Source organism: Theropithecus gelada, chromosome 13, assembly GCF_003255815.1.
Source record: "Theropithecus gelada isolate Dixy chromosome 13, Tgel_1.0, whole genome shotgun sequence".
Classification (NCBI taxonomy): Eukaryota; Metazoa; Chordata; class Mammalia; order Primates; family Cercopithecidae; genus Theropithecus; species Theropithecus gelada.
The window spans coordinates 19,379,210-19,393,404 of record NC_037681.1 but is presented as its reverse complement, the minus strand read 5'-3'; the positions used below and the strand labels follow the sequence as shown (position 1 = coordinate 19,393,404).

The window sequence follows — 14,195 nt, the reverse complement described above, 5'->3', positions numbered from 1 at the left end:
GGAGGCTGGCGCTTCAGGGACTCTAAGGAGACGCTGGCTCTGGCATTCTGCTGGAGGGGGCACCCCGCCAGTTTCTTAGTGGGAGAATTGATTGTACAAGGCCCTGTTGGCTCAGATCAACACATTTCTAACCGCTGCTCCAAGGGAGAGACCCCACAGTTGCAACGTCTCCCTTCTGCTACGTGGGCCTTGCAGTTTCTGCCAGAGGAATGACGGATTGGCCTCTGAGTTCACTGCTGCTGAGAAAATTTTGACTATGGGACCGGGAGCAAGAGAAAGCCAGAAAGGACATAGGCCTGCTCTGCCCTGGGATGACTGGCTTTCAAGGAATTCTGTGTTTAGGGTTAGAGGCAAGGACTCCCTTCTGCAGGCTGAATGCACGCTCGGCGGGGAGGGAGTGCTGCTTCGCCCTGGCTCAGCCACAGGCCCTCCCACGTCCTTCAGAGTGCCACAGGGTGACCTCGAGCTTGGCTGCTGGGCAGGGAATGGGCCTCGTGTACAGACAATGCCTTGACTCTGGGGAAGGAAGCAGGGTTCCAACAGCAGCACCTGGGCTGGGAAGCCTGGAGGAAAAGGGAAAAAGGAAAGGGGGTGGGAGGTGTGTGTGGTGAAAGCTCAAACGCCTTGGGTGACGGAATTGGCTGTTGTCAGAGTCACGTCCCCACATCAAGAACAGAGAGGCTGGGTCCAAGGCGGTGCCTTTGTCCACGGCCAAGCCAATGCTGAGGTCAGAAGTTATCCTGAGAATGCTGGAGGACCCTGGAGGGACAGAAGGAGGGACAGAGCCTCCGTCGGCAGCAGATGCCGCACGGGCCTGGCTGAGTGGGAAGCCCCCAGCTGTCAGCCCTGAGGATCCCATGAAGGGAGGTTCCCATCAGAGTCCTCAGCTGTGATTGGAGATGAGGAGGGAGCAGTCAGAGTCAACACTGGTAATCCCCAGCCACAACCGCAATGACAGCGGGCAGGTGCCTGCCTCCACTCTCACTGCCCACTGGAGCAGAAGGAAGCAAGGGGAGGACATCAGCTACAACTGGGAAACCCACAAAACCAGTGACAGCAAATGGGGGCAGCTGGGCTCAGCACACGGGGCTTTCCGAGCAGAGCTCTGACCAGCTTCATCTTGGAATTTCTGTTCCTCATCACACCCAAGGGAAGATTCCTCCCGCCTCAACCTCCTCATTTATTTTATGGGCAGCAGTCCCAGAGGGCAAGGTCTCTGAATGCCTTGAGAATCCCAAGTGATGGCCAAAGGATAAACAGCAAGTGTAGTTATTTATAAGTATCAGCTACTGGGCCTTTGCCAAATTACTCAGATCAGTCTGAATAAAATGCCTAAATACAACAGAGACCAACAGCAACCAAAGCTTTCACCTATGGCCTTTTTCTTTCTTTCTTTTTTTCCTTTGTTTAAACATGAGAGGGCCGGGCGCGGTGGCTCACGCCTGTAATCCCAGCACTTCGGGAGGCCGAGGCGGGTGGATCACCTGAGGTCGGGAGTTCGAGACCAGCCTGACCAACATGGAGAAACCCCATCTCTACTAAAAATACAAAATTAGCTAGGCATGGTGGCACATGCCTATAATCCCAGCTACTAGGGAGGCTATGGCAGAAGAATTGCTTGAACCTGGGAGGCGGAGGTTGTGGTGAGCCGAGATTGTGCCATTGCACTCCAGCCTGGGCAACAAGAGTGAAACTCCGCCTCAAAAATAAATAAATAAAAAATAAGAGAGGCCAGATGCAGTGGCTCATGTCTATAATCTCAGAACTTTGAAAGGCCCAGGCAGGAGGATAGCTTGAGGCCAGGAATTCGAGACCAGCCTGGGCAACAAAGTGAGACCCTGTCTCTAAAAAAATACAAATTAGCTGAGCACGGTAGTGCACACCTGTGATCCCAACTACTCGGGAGGCTGAGGCAAGAGGACCTCTTGAGCCACGACTTGCAGGCTGCGGTGAGCTGTAATCGTACTACCGCACTCCAGCATGGGCAGAAGAACATGGGCCTGACTAAAATCAAGAAAAAAATGAAATAAAAACAAGCGAGTGTTGTCCGGGCGCGGTGGCTCATGCCTGTAATCCCAGCACTTTGGGAGGCCGAAGGAGGTGGATCACCTGAGGTCAGAAGTTCAAGACCAGCCTGGTCAATATGGTGAAACCCCATCTCTACTAAATACACAAAAATTAGCAGTGCAAGGCTGGGTGCAGTGGCTCACGCCTGTAATCCCAGCACTTTGGGAGGCCAAGGCCGAAGGATCATGAGGTCAGGAGATCAAGACCATACTGGCTAACACCGTGAAACCCCGTCTCTACTAAAAAATACAAAAAAAAAATTAGCCAGGCGTGGTGGTGGGCGCCTGTAGTCCCAGCTACTCGGGAGGCTAAGGCAGGAGAATGGCGTGAACCCGGGAGGCAGAGTTTGCAGTGAGCCGAGATCACACCACTGCACTCCAGCCTGGGCGACAGGGCAAGACTCTGTCTCAAAAAAAAGGAAAGAAAAAAAAATTAGCCGTGCGTGGTGGCATGCGCCTATAATCCCAGCTACTTAGGAGGCTGAGGCAGGAGAATCACTTGAACCTGAGGCAGAGGTTGCAATGAGCCGAGATTGCACCATTGTGCTCCAGCCTGGGCAACAAGAGCAAAACTGCGTTCCAAAATAAATAAATAAATAAGCGAGCGTTACGACAGGCAGAAACTCAGGGATCCCATAACGGCCCTGCTTGCTACCTCCACTTGCTCTTTATTTTGGAGGACAGATGCAGCCAGCTGGAAGGCTCAGCCCTCTCCACACTTCAGAACTGCTGGATTTATTGCACCTGGGCTTCAACCCTGGCCTCTTCCTCCAGGAAGAGAAGCTAGTGACAAACAAGAGGTGGGGCTGCCGGGCCTCCGGCAGAAGTTCAGCCTCATCCACCTCCTTCCCTTGCCTGCTGGATATTCACGGAGGAACGCCCTGGCTCATGCATCGGGCTTCTGGAAAGCATGCTGGTCCTCGCATCAATAGTGGCAGATGCAACCAGAGGACAAACGGGGACCCCAATGTCCTTGCAAATACTGTGGGGGGCCTATGACTAACTGAGTAGGGCAGACAAACTCCACCCTTCCAACTTCCGACCCTGAGTGGGATGTGGGCTTTGGTCCTGACACTTTTCCATGCGGGAGCGTTGGATTTCCTTTTGAATTACTGTCAACGGAAGAAGAAAAAAGTTCAGCTCCTGCAATCAGCTGGTATCAGCTTCCGTCATAATGACATGTGACTCTGGTGGCAGGGGACTGACCCCGGGATGCACAGCTAGCTTGGTGATGGATGAGGGCGTCATCTGGACCACATGCACTCCCAAGGCAGGCTCCCCGGGAAGAGGGTTCTTGCACATCAACCTGGATAGATGCAACAGGACAGCTGCTGGGACGCAGAGGCCAAGCCCACCCATGCAATCTGAAACAAACTGCTTAATTTGCGCTGTTGCCTACTTTGTTCAGAGGGAAGAAAGGTATTTTCCCCCTTTCACGGAAAGGTAAGGAGAAGTGAATCTATTTCAAGAGCTGATTTTTTGGCCGGGTGTGGTGGCTCAAGCCTGTAATCCCAGCACTTTGGGAAGCCGAGACGGGCGGATCACGAGGTCAGGAGATCGAGAACATCCTGGCTAGCACGGTGAAACCCCGTCTCTACTAAAAAATACAAAAAACTAGCCGGGCGAGGTGGCGGGTGCCTGTAGTCCCAGCTACTCGGGAGGCTGAGGCAGGAGAATGGCGTAAACCCGGGAGGCAGAGCTTGCAGTGAGCTGAGATCCGGCCACTGCACTCCAGCCTGGGCGACAGAGCGAGACTCCGTCTCAAAAAAAAAAAAAAAAAAAGAGCTTATTAAAAAAAAATGGCATTGACATTCCCCCCTTCTAATGATAAAAATGATCTACGTTCATTGTGGAAAGTTAGGAATATACGGGTGGTATAACGAGGAAAACGAAAACCTAGCTGTCAGCTCACACAGCATGAACTTTCTCCCAGCAAGTCCTAACCAGGCCAGGCCCTGCCCAGCCTCTGAGATGAGAGAACGTTCAGCATGTTCACAGTGGCATGGCCACAGACCACAGCGGCAACTGCGCGTATGGAATTGGACTGACGGCTTTTTATTTATCATCATTAATTTTTGAGACAAGGTCTCACTCTGTTGCCCAGGCTGGAGTGCACTGGCATGATCACGGCTCACTGCAGCCTCAACCTCCCTAGGCTCTCCTCAGCCGGCCAAGTAGCTGGGACCACAGGCGTGCTAATATTTTTTGCATTTTTTGGGGTAGAGATGGGGCTTCCCCATGTTGGCCAGGCCGTCTAGAACGCCTGAGCTCAACCAATCCTCCCAAAGTGCTGGGATTACAGGCATGAGCCACCGTGCCCGGCTGACTGCTTAAGAGATCCCCTTGTCACCCGCCACCACGGCCACATTTCTGGCTGAATATAGTAACATTATTGAACGACTGACTAGTGTTTTCCCACTAGTCAGTCTGGCTTTGAAGTCCTTGGCACAAGCAGGAAATGAAAGATGACCCAGGGCTAAATGGCGACCTCCAGGAAGTGGCCTCGCCACTGCCCGGCAGAGGTCCCAGGACTGAGTCAAGAGCCACACAGCAGGCATTCCCTCCAGAAAGCTCAAAGCCAGTTCCTAAGGCTGCAGATCTCAGGTGCTGGCAGCACCCTCTCTACCGAGCCCCATTAGCATATCTCAGGGAGGAGGGTCTGAGCCCTCACTCCAGGGAAGCTGGGCAGCCACCTGGCCCCATTTGGCAGGCCTGCTCTGATCCCAGGTCACCGCTCCACGGGCCATCTCATCTGTCCAACACTTCCTGCCTGCCATCCACTCTAGAACGGAAAACCTGCTGTCGGCAAACACTGAAGCAGCCCAGGAAGACGTCTTCCTTTCTCCGCTGGCCACCTCGGTTCCTGCCCAGACATTCTCTGGCTCTCTCCTTTCTTGAGCTCTTTTCTTCTTTTCTTTTCACCATATATCTCTCTATTAAATACCTTTCCAACATGGTGATGTGAACCCTCACGTTCTTACACTCAGACCCAATAACCTCACACTGCCCTTTCCAACATGGTGACGTGAGCCCTCACGTTCTTACAATCAGACCCAATGACCTCACACTGCAGCTATGAACACACTTTAGACCTCCAGACAAATACTCCCCAATATTCCCCACCGTATGATTTATAATAAAGTTGGAAAAAACTTCTATGTTCAAAAAATGAGAAAAATGGTTAAATACGTTAGGGCATCAATGTAATAAAGTGTTATTTCATTATTAACATTTTATCTAATTGCAATGTTTGGACGTTATTCAGATTCTGATTTGAAGAATCTATAAAAAATATCTAAAGAAAATTGAACGCCAGGTGCAGTGGTTCACGTCTGTAATCCCAGCACTTTGGGAGGCTGAGGCAGGAGAATCACTTGAGCCCCAGAGTTCGAGACCAGCCCGGGCAACATGGCAAGACTCCCATCTCTACAAAAAATACAAAAATTAGCCTAGAGCGGTGGCACACACCTGTAATCCCAGCCACTCAGCAGGCTGAGGTGGGAGGATCACTTCAGTCAGGGAGACGGAGGTTGCAGTGAGCCGAGAAGGCGCCACTGCACTCTAGCCTGAGCGACAGAGTGAGACTCCATCTCAAAATACTAAAAAAAAAAAAAAAAAAGAAAATTGAAATCTGAGCACTAACTGATACTAGCACTATTAAGAAATTACTATTTCTTCAGGTATGATAGTAATATAGAAGTTATGTCTAAAAATAGTCTTATGTTTTAGAGAGACAAACTGAAGTAGTTGTAGATTAAATTTTCTGTGTCTGAGGATTTGCTTAAAAGTAATCCTGAGGTGGACTGGGCGTGGTGGCTCACACCTGTAATTCCAGCACTTTGGGAGGCCGAGGTGGGCAGGTCATGAGGTCAGGAGATCCAGACCATCCTGGCTAACATGGTGAAACCCCATCTCTATAAAAATACAAAAAATTAGCCGGGCGTGGTGGTGGGAACCTGTAGTCCCAGCTACTCGGGAGGCTGAGACAGGAGAATGGCGTGAACCCGGTAGGCAGAGCTTGTAGTGAGCCGAGATTAAACCACTGCACTCCAGCCTGGGTGACGAGCGAGACCCTGTCTCAAACAAACAAAAAAAGTAATCCTGAGGTGGCCGGGCACGGTGGCTCATGCCTGTAATCCCACCACTTTGAGAGGCCGAGGTGGGTGGATCACAAGGTCAGGAGTTCGAGACCAGCCTGACCAACATGGTGAAACCCCGTCTCTACTGAAAGTACAAAAATTAGCCGTGCGTACTGGCAGGCACCTGTAATCCCAGCTACTCAGGAGGCTGAGGCATGAGAATTGCTTGAACTCGGGAGGCGGAGGTTGCAGTGAACCAGATCGTGCCACTGCACTCCAGCTTGGGCAACAGAGTGAGACTCCGTTTAAAAAAATAATAATAATAATCCTGAGGTAATGGCGTTGTGGGCAGATGTTGAGAGGAAACAAGACTGGCTTTGAGTTGATCCTTGTTGAAAGTGAGTGATGGGAGTGTGGAGGAATGTTACATGGTTCTCTATACTTTGATATGTACTTGTTAACTTCCTACGACAAAAACTTCTAAAGAAAGCATATGAGGCCGGGCGCAGTGGCTCAAGCCTGTAATCCCAGCACTTTGGGAGGCCGAGACGGGCGGATCACGAGGTCAGGAGATCGAGAACATCCTGGCTAGCATGGTGAAACCCCGTCTCTACTAAAAAATACAAAAAACTAGCCGGGCGAGGTGGCGGGCGCCTGTAGTCCCAGCTACTTGGGAGGCTGAGGCAGGAGAATGGCGTAAACCCGGGAGGCGGAGCTTGCAGTGAGCTGAGATCCGGCCACTGCACTCTCGCCTGGGCGACAGAGCGAGACTCCATCTCAAAAAAAAAAAAAAAAAAAGAAAGCATATGAAAATGTTAAAAGTAACCTTGTATCATACAATAAGATGGACTTGGAATTCATAAAATAAACATAAGCCCTGTAAAACTGGAAAAGAGAGCAAGACTCTGGCGTTCAAGTCCTAAGGTGGCTGAAGAGACCACAGAAGCAGCTCCACCTCTGCTCCTCACTGGGTGGGCGAGGACAGCCCCTTCTCCACGGCCCTGGCCTCCAGCCCCACAGGGCACCAGCCTGTGTGAGCACCCAGCAGACGCCGCTGCACTGAACCCTGCGGGCTTTCCCTCCTCTTCTTCTTGAATATATTAGCTCCTAATTCCAAGTGTTGGATACGGTTGTGGTAAATCTTTTAAAAATTCTCTCAAAAAGCAATATAGTCAATGGTTATGTGATAATGATCATGAATTTACTCCCACAAAGAATAAGACAGCTGTTGTATTGTTAGAGTGTGTGCCTGCGGCTGGGGACAGGCTTTTCAGTGTCAGCATCACACACTGAAGTCCCTCCAACAAGTAGGTGGAAAGGCCCATTACATGCCCTGGATGGCCCAGGAAGGAGCCAGTGCTGACAGAGACCCACCCCAAGACACGCATGGTGAGTCTGCTGTTCTGCGACACTGGGGTGTAGGGGAGAAAAAAGCAACATGAACCTGTAAATGAACAACTGGCTACTTGCTATAATGTGGGAATGTTTCAATTATGTGCACCAAAATTAGTAAATGACATACTGTAAGCAGACAACATCACCTATCTCTCTAAAAACTGACACATTCAAATTGGCCTGATCACCTCTTCAAATTTCCCCCTTTCAGGTGGCCCTTATCCCTGGACTCCAGGAGGGAGGGGTCCTGGACAGGCTGCGCCACCCCCTCACCCCTCCTCCCCACACTTACCTGAGGAACAGCCCTTCCAGGTGGCTGCGTGGCTTCAGGTGTGAGGAGTCCAGGATGCAGGGCAGGGAGTGACGCCTGGGCAGAAACACAGTCTCACCTGGATGGACCGGCGGGATGGTCTGCAGGGACACTGAGTACTTTTCCACCAGCATCCTGGCAAGGGAAGGGACAGGAGGGCCGGGTATCAGCAGATGCACCTTGGCCTGAGGCATGGCCATCGGCCCAGGGAAGGACAGAGGGGGCCCGGGGCTCCCTCCCTTGCAGTCCTTACGGCAGACCAGGGGGACAGCGCCACCTGCTGATGGAAGAAGAGCCCACCCGGGCACGCAGGAGCCCTTCGCTCTCCCATCAGTAAGGCCCATCCCTGGCTCAGGGCACCAGTCCCGGAGCCAGAAGACCCAACCCCACCCACTGGCTCTGTCAGGTCAGACTTTTCACTCGCTGCACGTCGACAATGCCAGGTACGGAAGGTGAGTCGGGAATGGACCACCCAGGAAGGGCATGAACAACCCACGGCGATCCCGTCTGGCGAGTGGACAGAGAGGCCTACAGGGCGGCTCCATAAGGGCCCAGGAGAGGAGCGCTGGGTGCGGCCAGGGTCAGGGAGGGCGTTCTGGGAGGGGCAGGAAGGCTGGCAAGCAGGCGGCATGGGTGTGGGCGGAAGCAGGAGGGTCTCGAGCCCATAGGAAGGAGCCCGGATTCTCCCTCAGGGCCGGCAGTCCTCAAGCTCCAGGGCTCTGAGAACCACCCAGGCAGCTGCTGCAATGCAGATCCCGGGACCAGCCTGGCCCGGCACAGAGAGTCTGATTTAGTGGAGGGAAGCTGGCCCCATGGACAGAGAAAGAATGAGGAGAAGGGATACATTGCAACAGTATCAGAGAGAGGTGAAAACTGTCAGGACTTAACGACCCATTGAAATGAGGATGGGGAAAAGGGAGGCAGCGAAGATGTTTCCCAAGAATGAGCTAAATCTACATAAAGAAGGATCCGCAACGTGGCTGAGCCCAGTAAGTTCATGGGTGAAAACAGCAGCAGAGGCTGTGTGTGTGCGTGTGTGTGTCTGTGCATGCACACACAAGCCTACACACATGCATGGACACAGACATGCCCAGACACGTGCAATGCCCACCCCCAGCATATGACATATCCCACTACGACTGAGGGTCACCCCAGGGAGCAGAATCAGAGGGAGGGGAGAGGAAGAGAAGGCAACTTCCTCTTTACTTCATGTCAGTGTGTTCTGCTCGATTTTACAGCAATATAACACACATTTAACAACAGGAACAATAAAATACAACAAGCTCTAGACACTGCCTCTCTTCCTCTCATCAAGAGACGGCCCATTCCCTGGTCCCCAGCCAGGCCCACTGTTTGAGACAGCAAACCCAGGGGCGGAACAGCCCAGAGGCCCCCTTAGGATCTGGACATGAGCAGCTGGCACTGGGCGTGGCGTGGCGTCGCCTTCGGCCCACCAGCCTAGCACGTGGAACCTGTTTCACTTTCTGGCTAAGTGACCCAAAGTAAGGCCCTGATACACGTCACAGGGTGCTCCTGAGAATGAAATGGCACAACGAACGGGAATGATGCTGCAGACCCGGGAGGACTCTGACCCTGGCAGGCTTCCGGAAGCATCTCACCAAACCACCACATAAACGGTAAAACAAATTCCTGTTTGGTTCATGTCTTTGCCATTAAGAGTTTTGTATCTATTGCTTGTTTTTTAGTCTGAAAAAATGAACAAATGATTAAAAGCCTAGGCCAGGTGCAGTGGCTCAGCACTATGAGAGGCCGAGGTGGGAGGATCACCTGAGGTCAGGAGCTCGAGACCAGCCTGGCCAACATGGTGAAACCCCGTCTCTATTAAAAATACAAAAATTATCCGGGCATGGTAGCCAGCACCTGTAATCCCAGCTACTCGGGAGGCTGAGGCAGGAGAATTGCGTGAACCTGGGAGGCGGAGGTTGCAGAAAGCCGAGATTGTGCCACTGCACTCCTGCCTGGGTGACAGAGCAAGACTCTGTCTCAAAGAGGAAAAAAAAAAAAGGGAGGCTGAGGCAGGAGAATTGCTTGAACCTGTGAGGTGGAGGCTACAGTGAGCCGAGACCGTGCCACTGCACTGCAGCACTGGCTGGAGACTCCGTCTAAGACAAGGAAAAGAAAGAGAAAAAGAAAAAAGCCTGTAAGAACTAGGCTAATCTATAAAGGGGTCCTAGCCCTGTCCCTAAAACCATCTTTTAAAGGGACTTCTATGATGCTGGCTGTAATGTATGTGCATTATTAAGAGTCCTGAGGCGACTCTTACACATCTAATTGGGGATTTCCTGTGCAGCCTGGAGCTGAGAATAAAGGATGATGTTGTGGTTTAAGTATCTGCCTCTGCCCCAGGCTCAGCACACACGCAAGGCCTTTTAACTTTAAGAAATGGAGAATTGAGGATGTCACCCATTCAAGATGCAAGCCGATTGTGAGAACATGCACAGATGCTCGCTCGCGACTGTCAGGGGTCCTTTCTGTGACGGGCAGTTGTGGCAATTAGATGACGCCTTGTCTGGCAGGCGGTGGTCAGCCCCCACACCCTGAGCACCCCTTCCTGACCTGCACCCCCTTCCCTGGCCCTATTCAGGAATGGAAGAGGCTGCTGGCTTTGTACACTGGTGAATGACTTTTGTAAAGCCGAACAGTCCCATCCAAATGATCCCACATCAAAACCACCACCTCAAAGGGGCTGTTGTCAAAGAGGCTTTCTCAAAGCACCACTGGAAAACGTCACGCGCCCAGCGCATTACCAGCGTTTTCCAAGCCAGGACTACCTTCTGCGTTAAGCTGGTTGCACAGATAACTCCCTTCCTCTGAGCAGTTTCAAAACATCCAAGTCATGACTTCAGAATGCTGGAGGTACTCGGCAGGAAGATAGAGAGAGCTGGAAGAATTACTCTTGCTGCAGAGATTTAGGTTTCAAAAGGTTTGATTCCATGGTTATGCAGCTAGTGACTGGAGAACCTGGAAACCAAATCCATGCACCTCAGCTCAGAGAGAAAGTTGCTTTCATCAAATATAATGCTGCCAAAGTGCTCTTGCTGAAGAAGGCCTTTGGCCCTAAACACACTAATTAAATTCAGGCTTCATGCCCCACCATGTCCATCCACATGCTTCCTGCAACATCAGACAGGAAGCAGCACCTGCCTTGTGGGAGTCCATGTGGGACTCCATGGCCGGCTGCCTTTCCCTGGACCTCTGGGCAGTGTGCGAGGAGCTCTCTTTGTCCATCTGGGACGGCTGCTCAAATCGCAACACATTCCCAAACTTTCACCGTAAAAACTGGCACCAGTCAGGAGGCAGGGGTCCTTCTAACTTCGGCCAGGCAAAGTACACTGTGTAGGCCGAGTCCTTCGTGGGGCCTGTTTCTGCAATAAGGGCCCACTGCAGCACAGCCATGCGCATTCATTCACCCAGCGTCTGCAGGAGCCTCCTGCCGCAGCAGCAGAGTTGACACAGACCGCCTGGTCCTCAAGGCCTAAAATATTTGCTATTTACAAACTTTTCACAAAGTTTGCTGATCCTTGATTTAGTTAAGACATGATTATCAGGCTGGGCATGGTGGCTCACGCCTGTAATCCCGGCACTTGGGGAGGCCGAGGCAGGCAGATCACTTGAGCCCGGGAACCCAGGTGTTCAGGACCAGCCTGGGCAACATGGCAAAACCTTGTCTCTACTAAAAATATTGCTGTTTTGTTTTGTTTTTCCGATAATTTTTTTTCTTTTTTTTTTTCGAGATGGAGTCTTGCTCTGTCGCCCAGGCTGGAGTGCAGTGGTGTGATCTCGGCTCACTGCAACCTCTGCTTCTCGGGTTCAAGTAATTCTCATGCCTCAGCCTCCCTAGTAGCTGGGATTACAGGCACGCGCCACCACGCCCAGTTAATTTTTGTATTTTTAGGAGAGACAGGGTTCAGGGTTTCACCTTGTTGGCCAGGCTGGTCTCAAACTCCTGGACTCAAGTGATCCACCTGTTTCAGCCTCCCAAAGGGCTGGGATTGTAAGACGAGAGTCACTGTGCTCGGCCCCACTTTTGTGGCTTTAAATGTCACCCGTACACAGTGACTCCCAAGCTTGCGTCTCCAAGTAGCTCCCTGATCTCGCCCCAGGATGCCCCAAATGAACCCTTGATTCCAAGCCCATCCCACCTGCAGCATATAGAGCACTCAGTCTCCTCCCTCCCTTTTTTTTTTTTTTTTTTGAGACAGAGTCTCGCTCTCGCCCAGGCTGGAGTGCAGTGGCGCGATCTCGGCTCACTGCAAGCTCTGCCTCCCAGGTTCACGCCATTCTCCTGCCTCAGCCTCCCGAGTAGCTGGGACCACAGGCACCTGCCACCGCATCCGGCTAATTTTTTGTATTTTTAGTAGAGATGGGGTTTCACTGTGTTAGCCAGGATGGTCTCGATCTCCTGACCTTGTGATCCACCCGCCTCGGCCTCCCAAAGTGCTGGGATTACAGGCGTGAGCCACCGCGCCCGGCCATTTTTTTTTTTAAGAGATAAGGTCTTGCTGTGTCACTCAGGCTGGGGTGCAGGGGTGCGATCATAGCTCACTGCAGCCTCAACCTCCTGGGCTCAAGTGATCCTCCTATCTCAGCCTCTCTAGTAGCTGGAACTACAGGCATGTGCCACCACATCTGGGTAATTTAAAAAAATGTTTTAGGAGAGACAAGATCTTCCTATGTTGCTGGGGCTTAAACTCCTGGGCCCAAGCAATCCCCCTGCCTCGGCCTCCCAAAGTGTTGCAATTATAGACATGAGCCACCGTGCACAGCCTCCCCTATTTATCTAAAGATAACTCTAATCTTCCAGTTGCTCAGACCCAAGCTGCCGGGGTCCCTTTTGATTCCTCTCTTTCTCCTATACCTTCCAACCATTTGTCAGCAAATCTTGTCATTTCTACCCTAAAAATACACCCAGAATTTGCCCACTCTTCGGCGTCTACCCCATCCTCAAGCACCATCATTACTTTTGGATTCCCGCCAAGGCCTCCTCTGCTCCTGATCCCTCCCTTCTGCCCTGGCCTCCACACCTAACTGGTCTATCCTCAACACAGCAGCCAGAGGGTCCTGTGCAGACACGTGTCCAATTAACTCAGAGGAAAGGCTCCAAGAGCCAGTGCCTAACCCTGGTCTCCCTCACCTCCTGTCCCCCACCAGCCCCCTCCTCCAGGCTCCCACACACCGGGTGCGCTCCCACAGCAGGGTCCCTGGAACTGGCTCTCACCTCCTCGAGGTGCTACTTAAAACAGCTGCTCACAAGGCCTTCCCTGAGCTCTCATCACAGTCCACACCCTTCCCAGAGCCCACATCCTTCATCATCAGAGCCTAAATCATCAGAGCCCACACCCTTCCCAGCACTCCTTATGCCCCCAGGAGTATAAGCCTTTCTCAGGAGCCTTGTGGCACAGCTTCACTGATCTCACTCACTGCTTATCTCCGGAAGGAAAAGCTCAAGCAGCGGGAAGGCAGAGATCTGTCTGGTTTTGTTCCTGCCACATCCCGAAGCTACAGCAGAGCCCGGCACATGGTTGGCACTCAGTAAATGTCGGCGGGGTGAATGGATGAACAGACGGACAAGGGGGTGAATGGATGGCGTTACAAGCTTTATGTTTGTGTCTCCCCAAAATACATGTGCTGAATCCTCACCCCCAGGGTGAAGGTATTAGGAGGTGGGGCCTTTGGGAGGTGATGAGGCACGAGGGTGGAGCCCTCATGAATGGGATCGGCACCCTTACGAAAGGGCCCCAGAGAGCTCTCTTGCCTCTTTCTGTCATGTGAAGACAGAGACTTAGGCAGTCTGCAACCTGGAAGAGCGCTCTCACCAGGCCTGACCCTGCTGGCTCCTGGGTCTCGGACCTCCAGCCTCCACAACTGTGGGAAACAGACTTCAGCTGCTCAGAAGCCACCAGTCTATGGGCCTTTGTTCTAGCAGCCCCAACAGACCAAGACAGATGGAGAACAGCGTGCCCTGAAGACGGATTCGGCTGTGGTCCCGGGCATCTCTGATGCTTCTAGGTAGAGATGAAGCCAGCCCTCCCTCCAGCCAATGGCCCAATTAAATCAGGGCCCCCACTCAGAGCTACCTTCTCTTCTCCAGTCAGGGGAAGATGAAAAATCTCACATGGTCATAACCTCCCCTTGAAAGCAGATTTCATTTAGATCGTGGTTTTGTGTAGTTATTTTCCCAAGAGATCTGGTTCCACGAATTTGGGCAGATAATTGGGGCAGAGCAAGCTGTGTTTTATGATCCCTGCGTGGCAAAGGCTCAAATGAGACCCTGATGCACAGTAGGTGATCAGGTATTTCTTGAATCAATGAATGGATGTGGCT

General features: G+C 52.1%; 1 protein-coding gene across 1 annotated transcript in view; it reads right to left on the bottom strand.

The window, feature by feature from the left end:
* The window catches only part of FAM178B (family with sequence similarity 178 member B), a 116,172-nt gene that overhangs the window by 80,699 nt on the left and 21,278 nt on the right, over nt 1-14,195 (bottom strand). Inside the window, exon 6 of the mRNA XM_025353503.1 lies at nt 7,833-7,985. Within this exon, the coding sequence (XP_025209288.1) occupies nt 7,833-7,985 (153 nt within the window). The remainder of the gene's footprint in view (nt 1-7,832; nt 7,986-14,195) is intronic.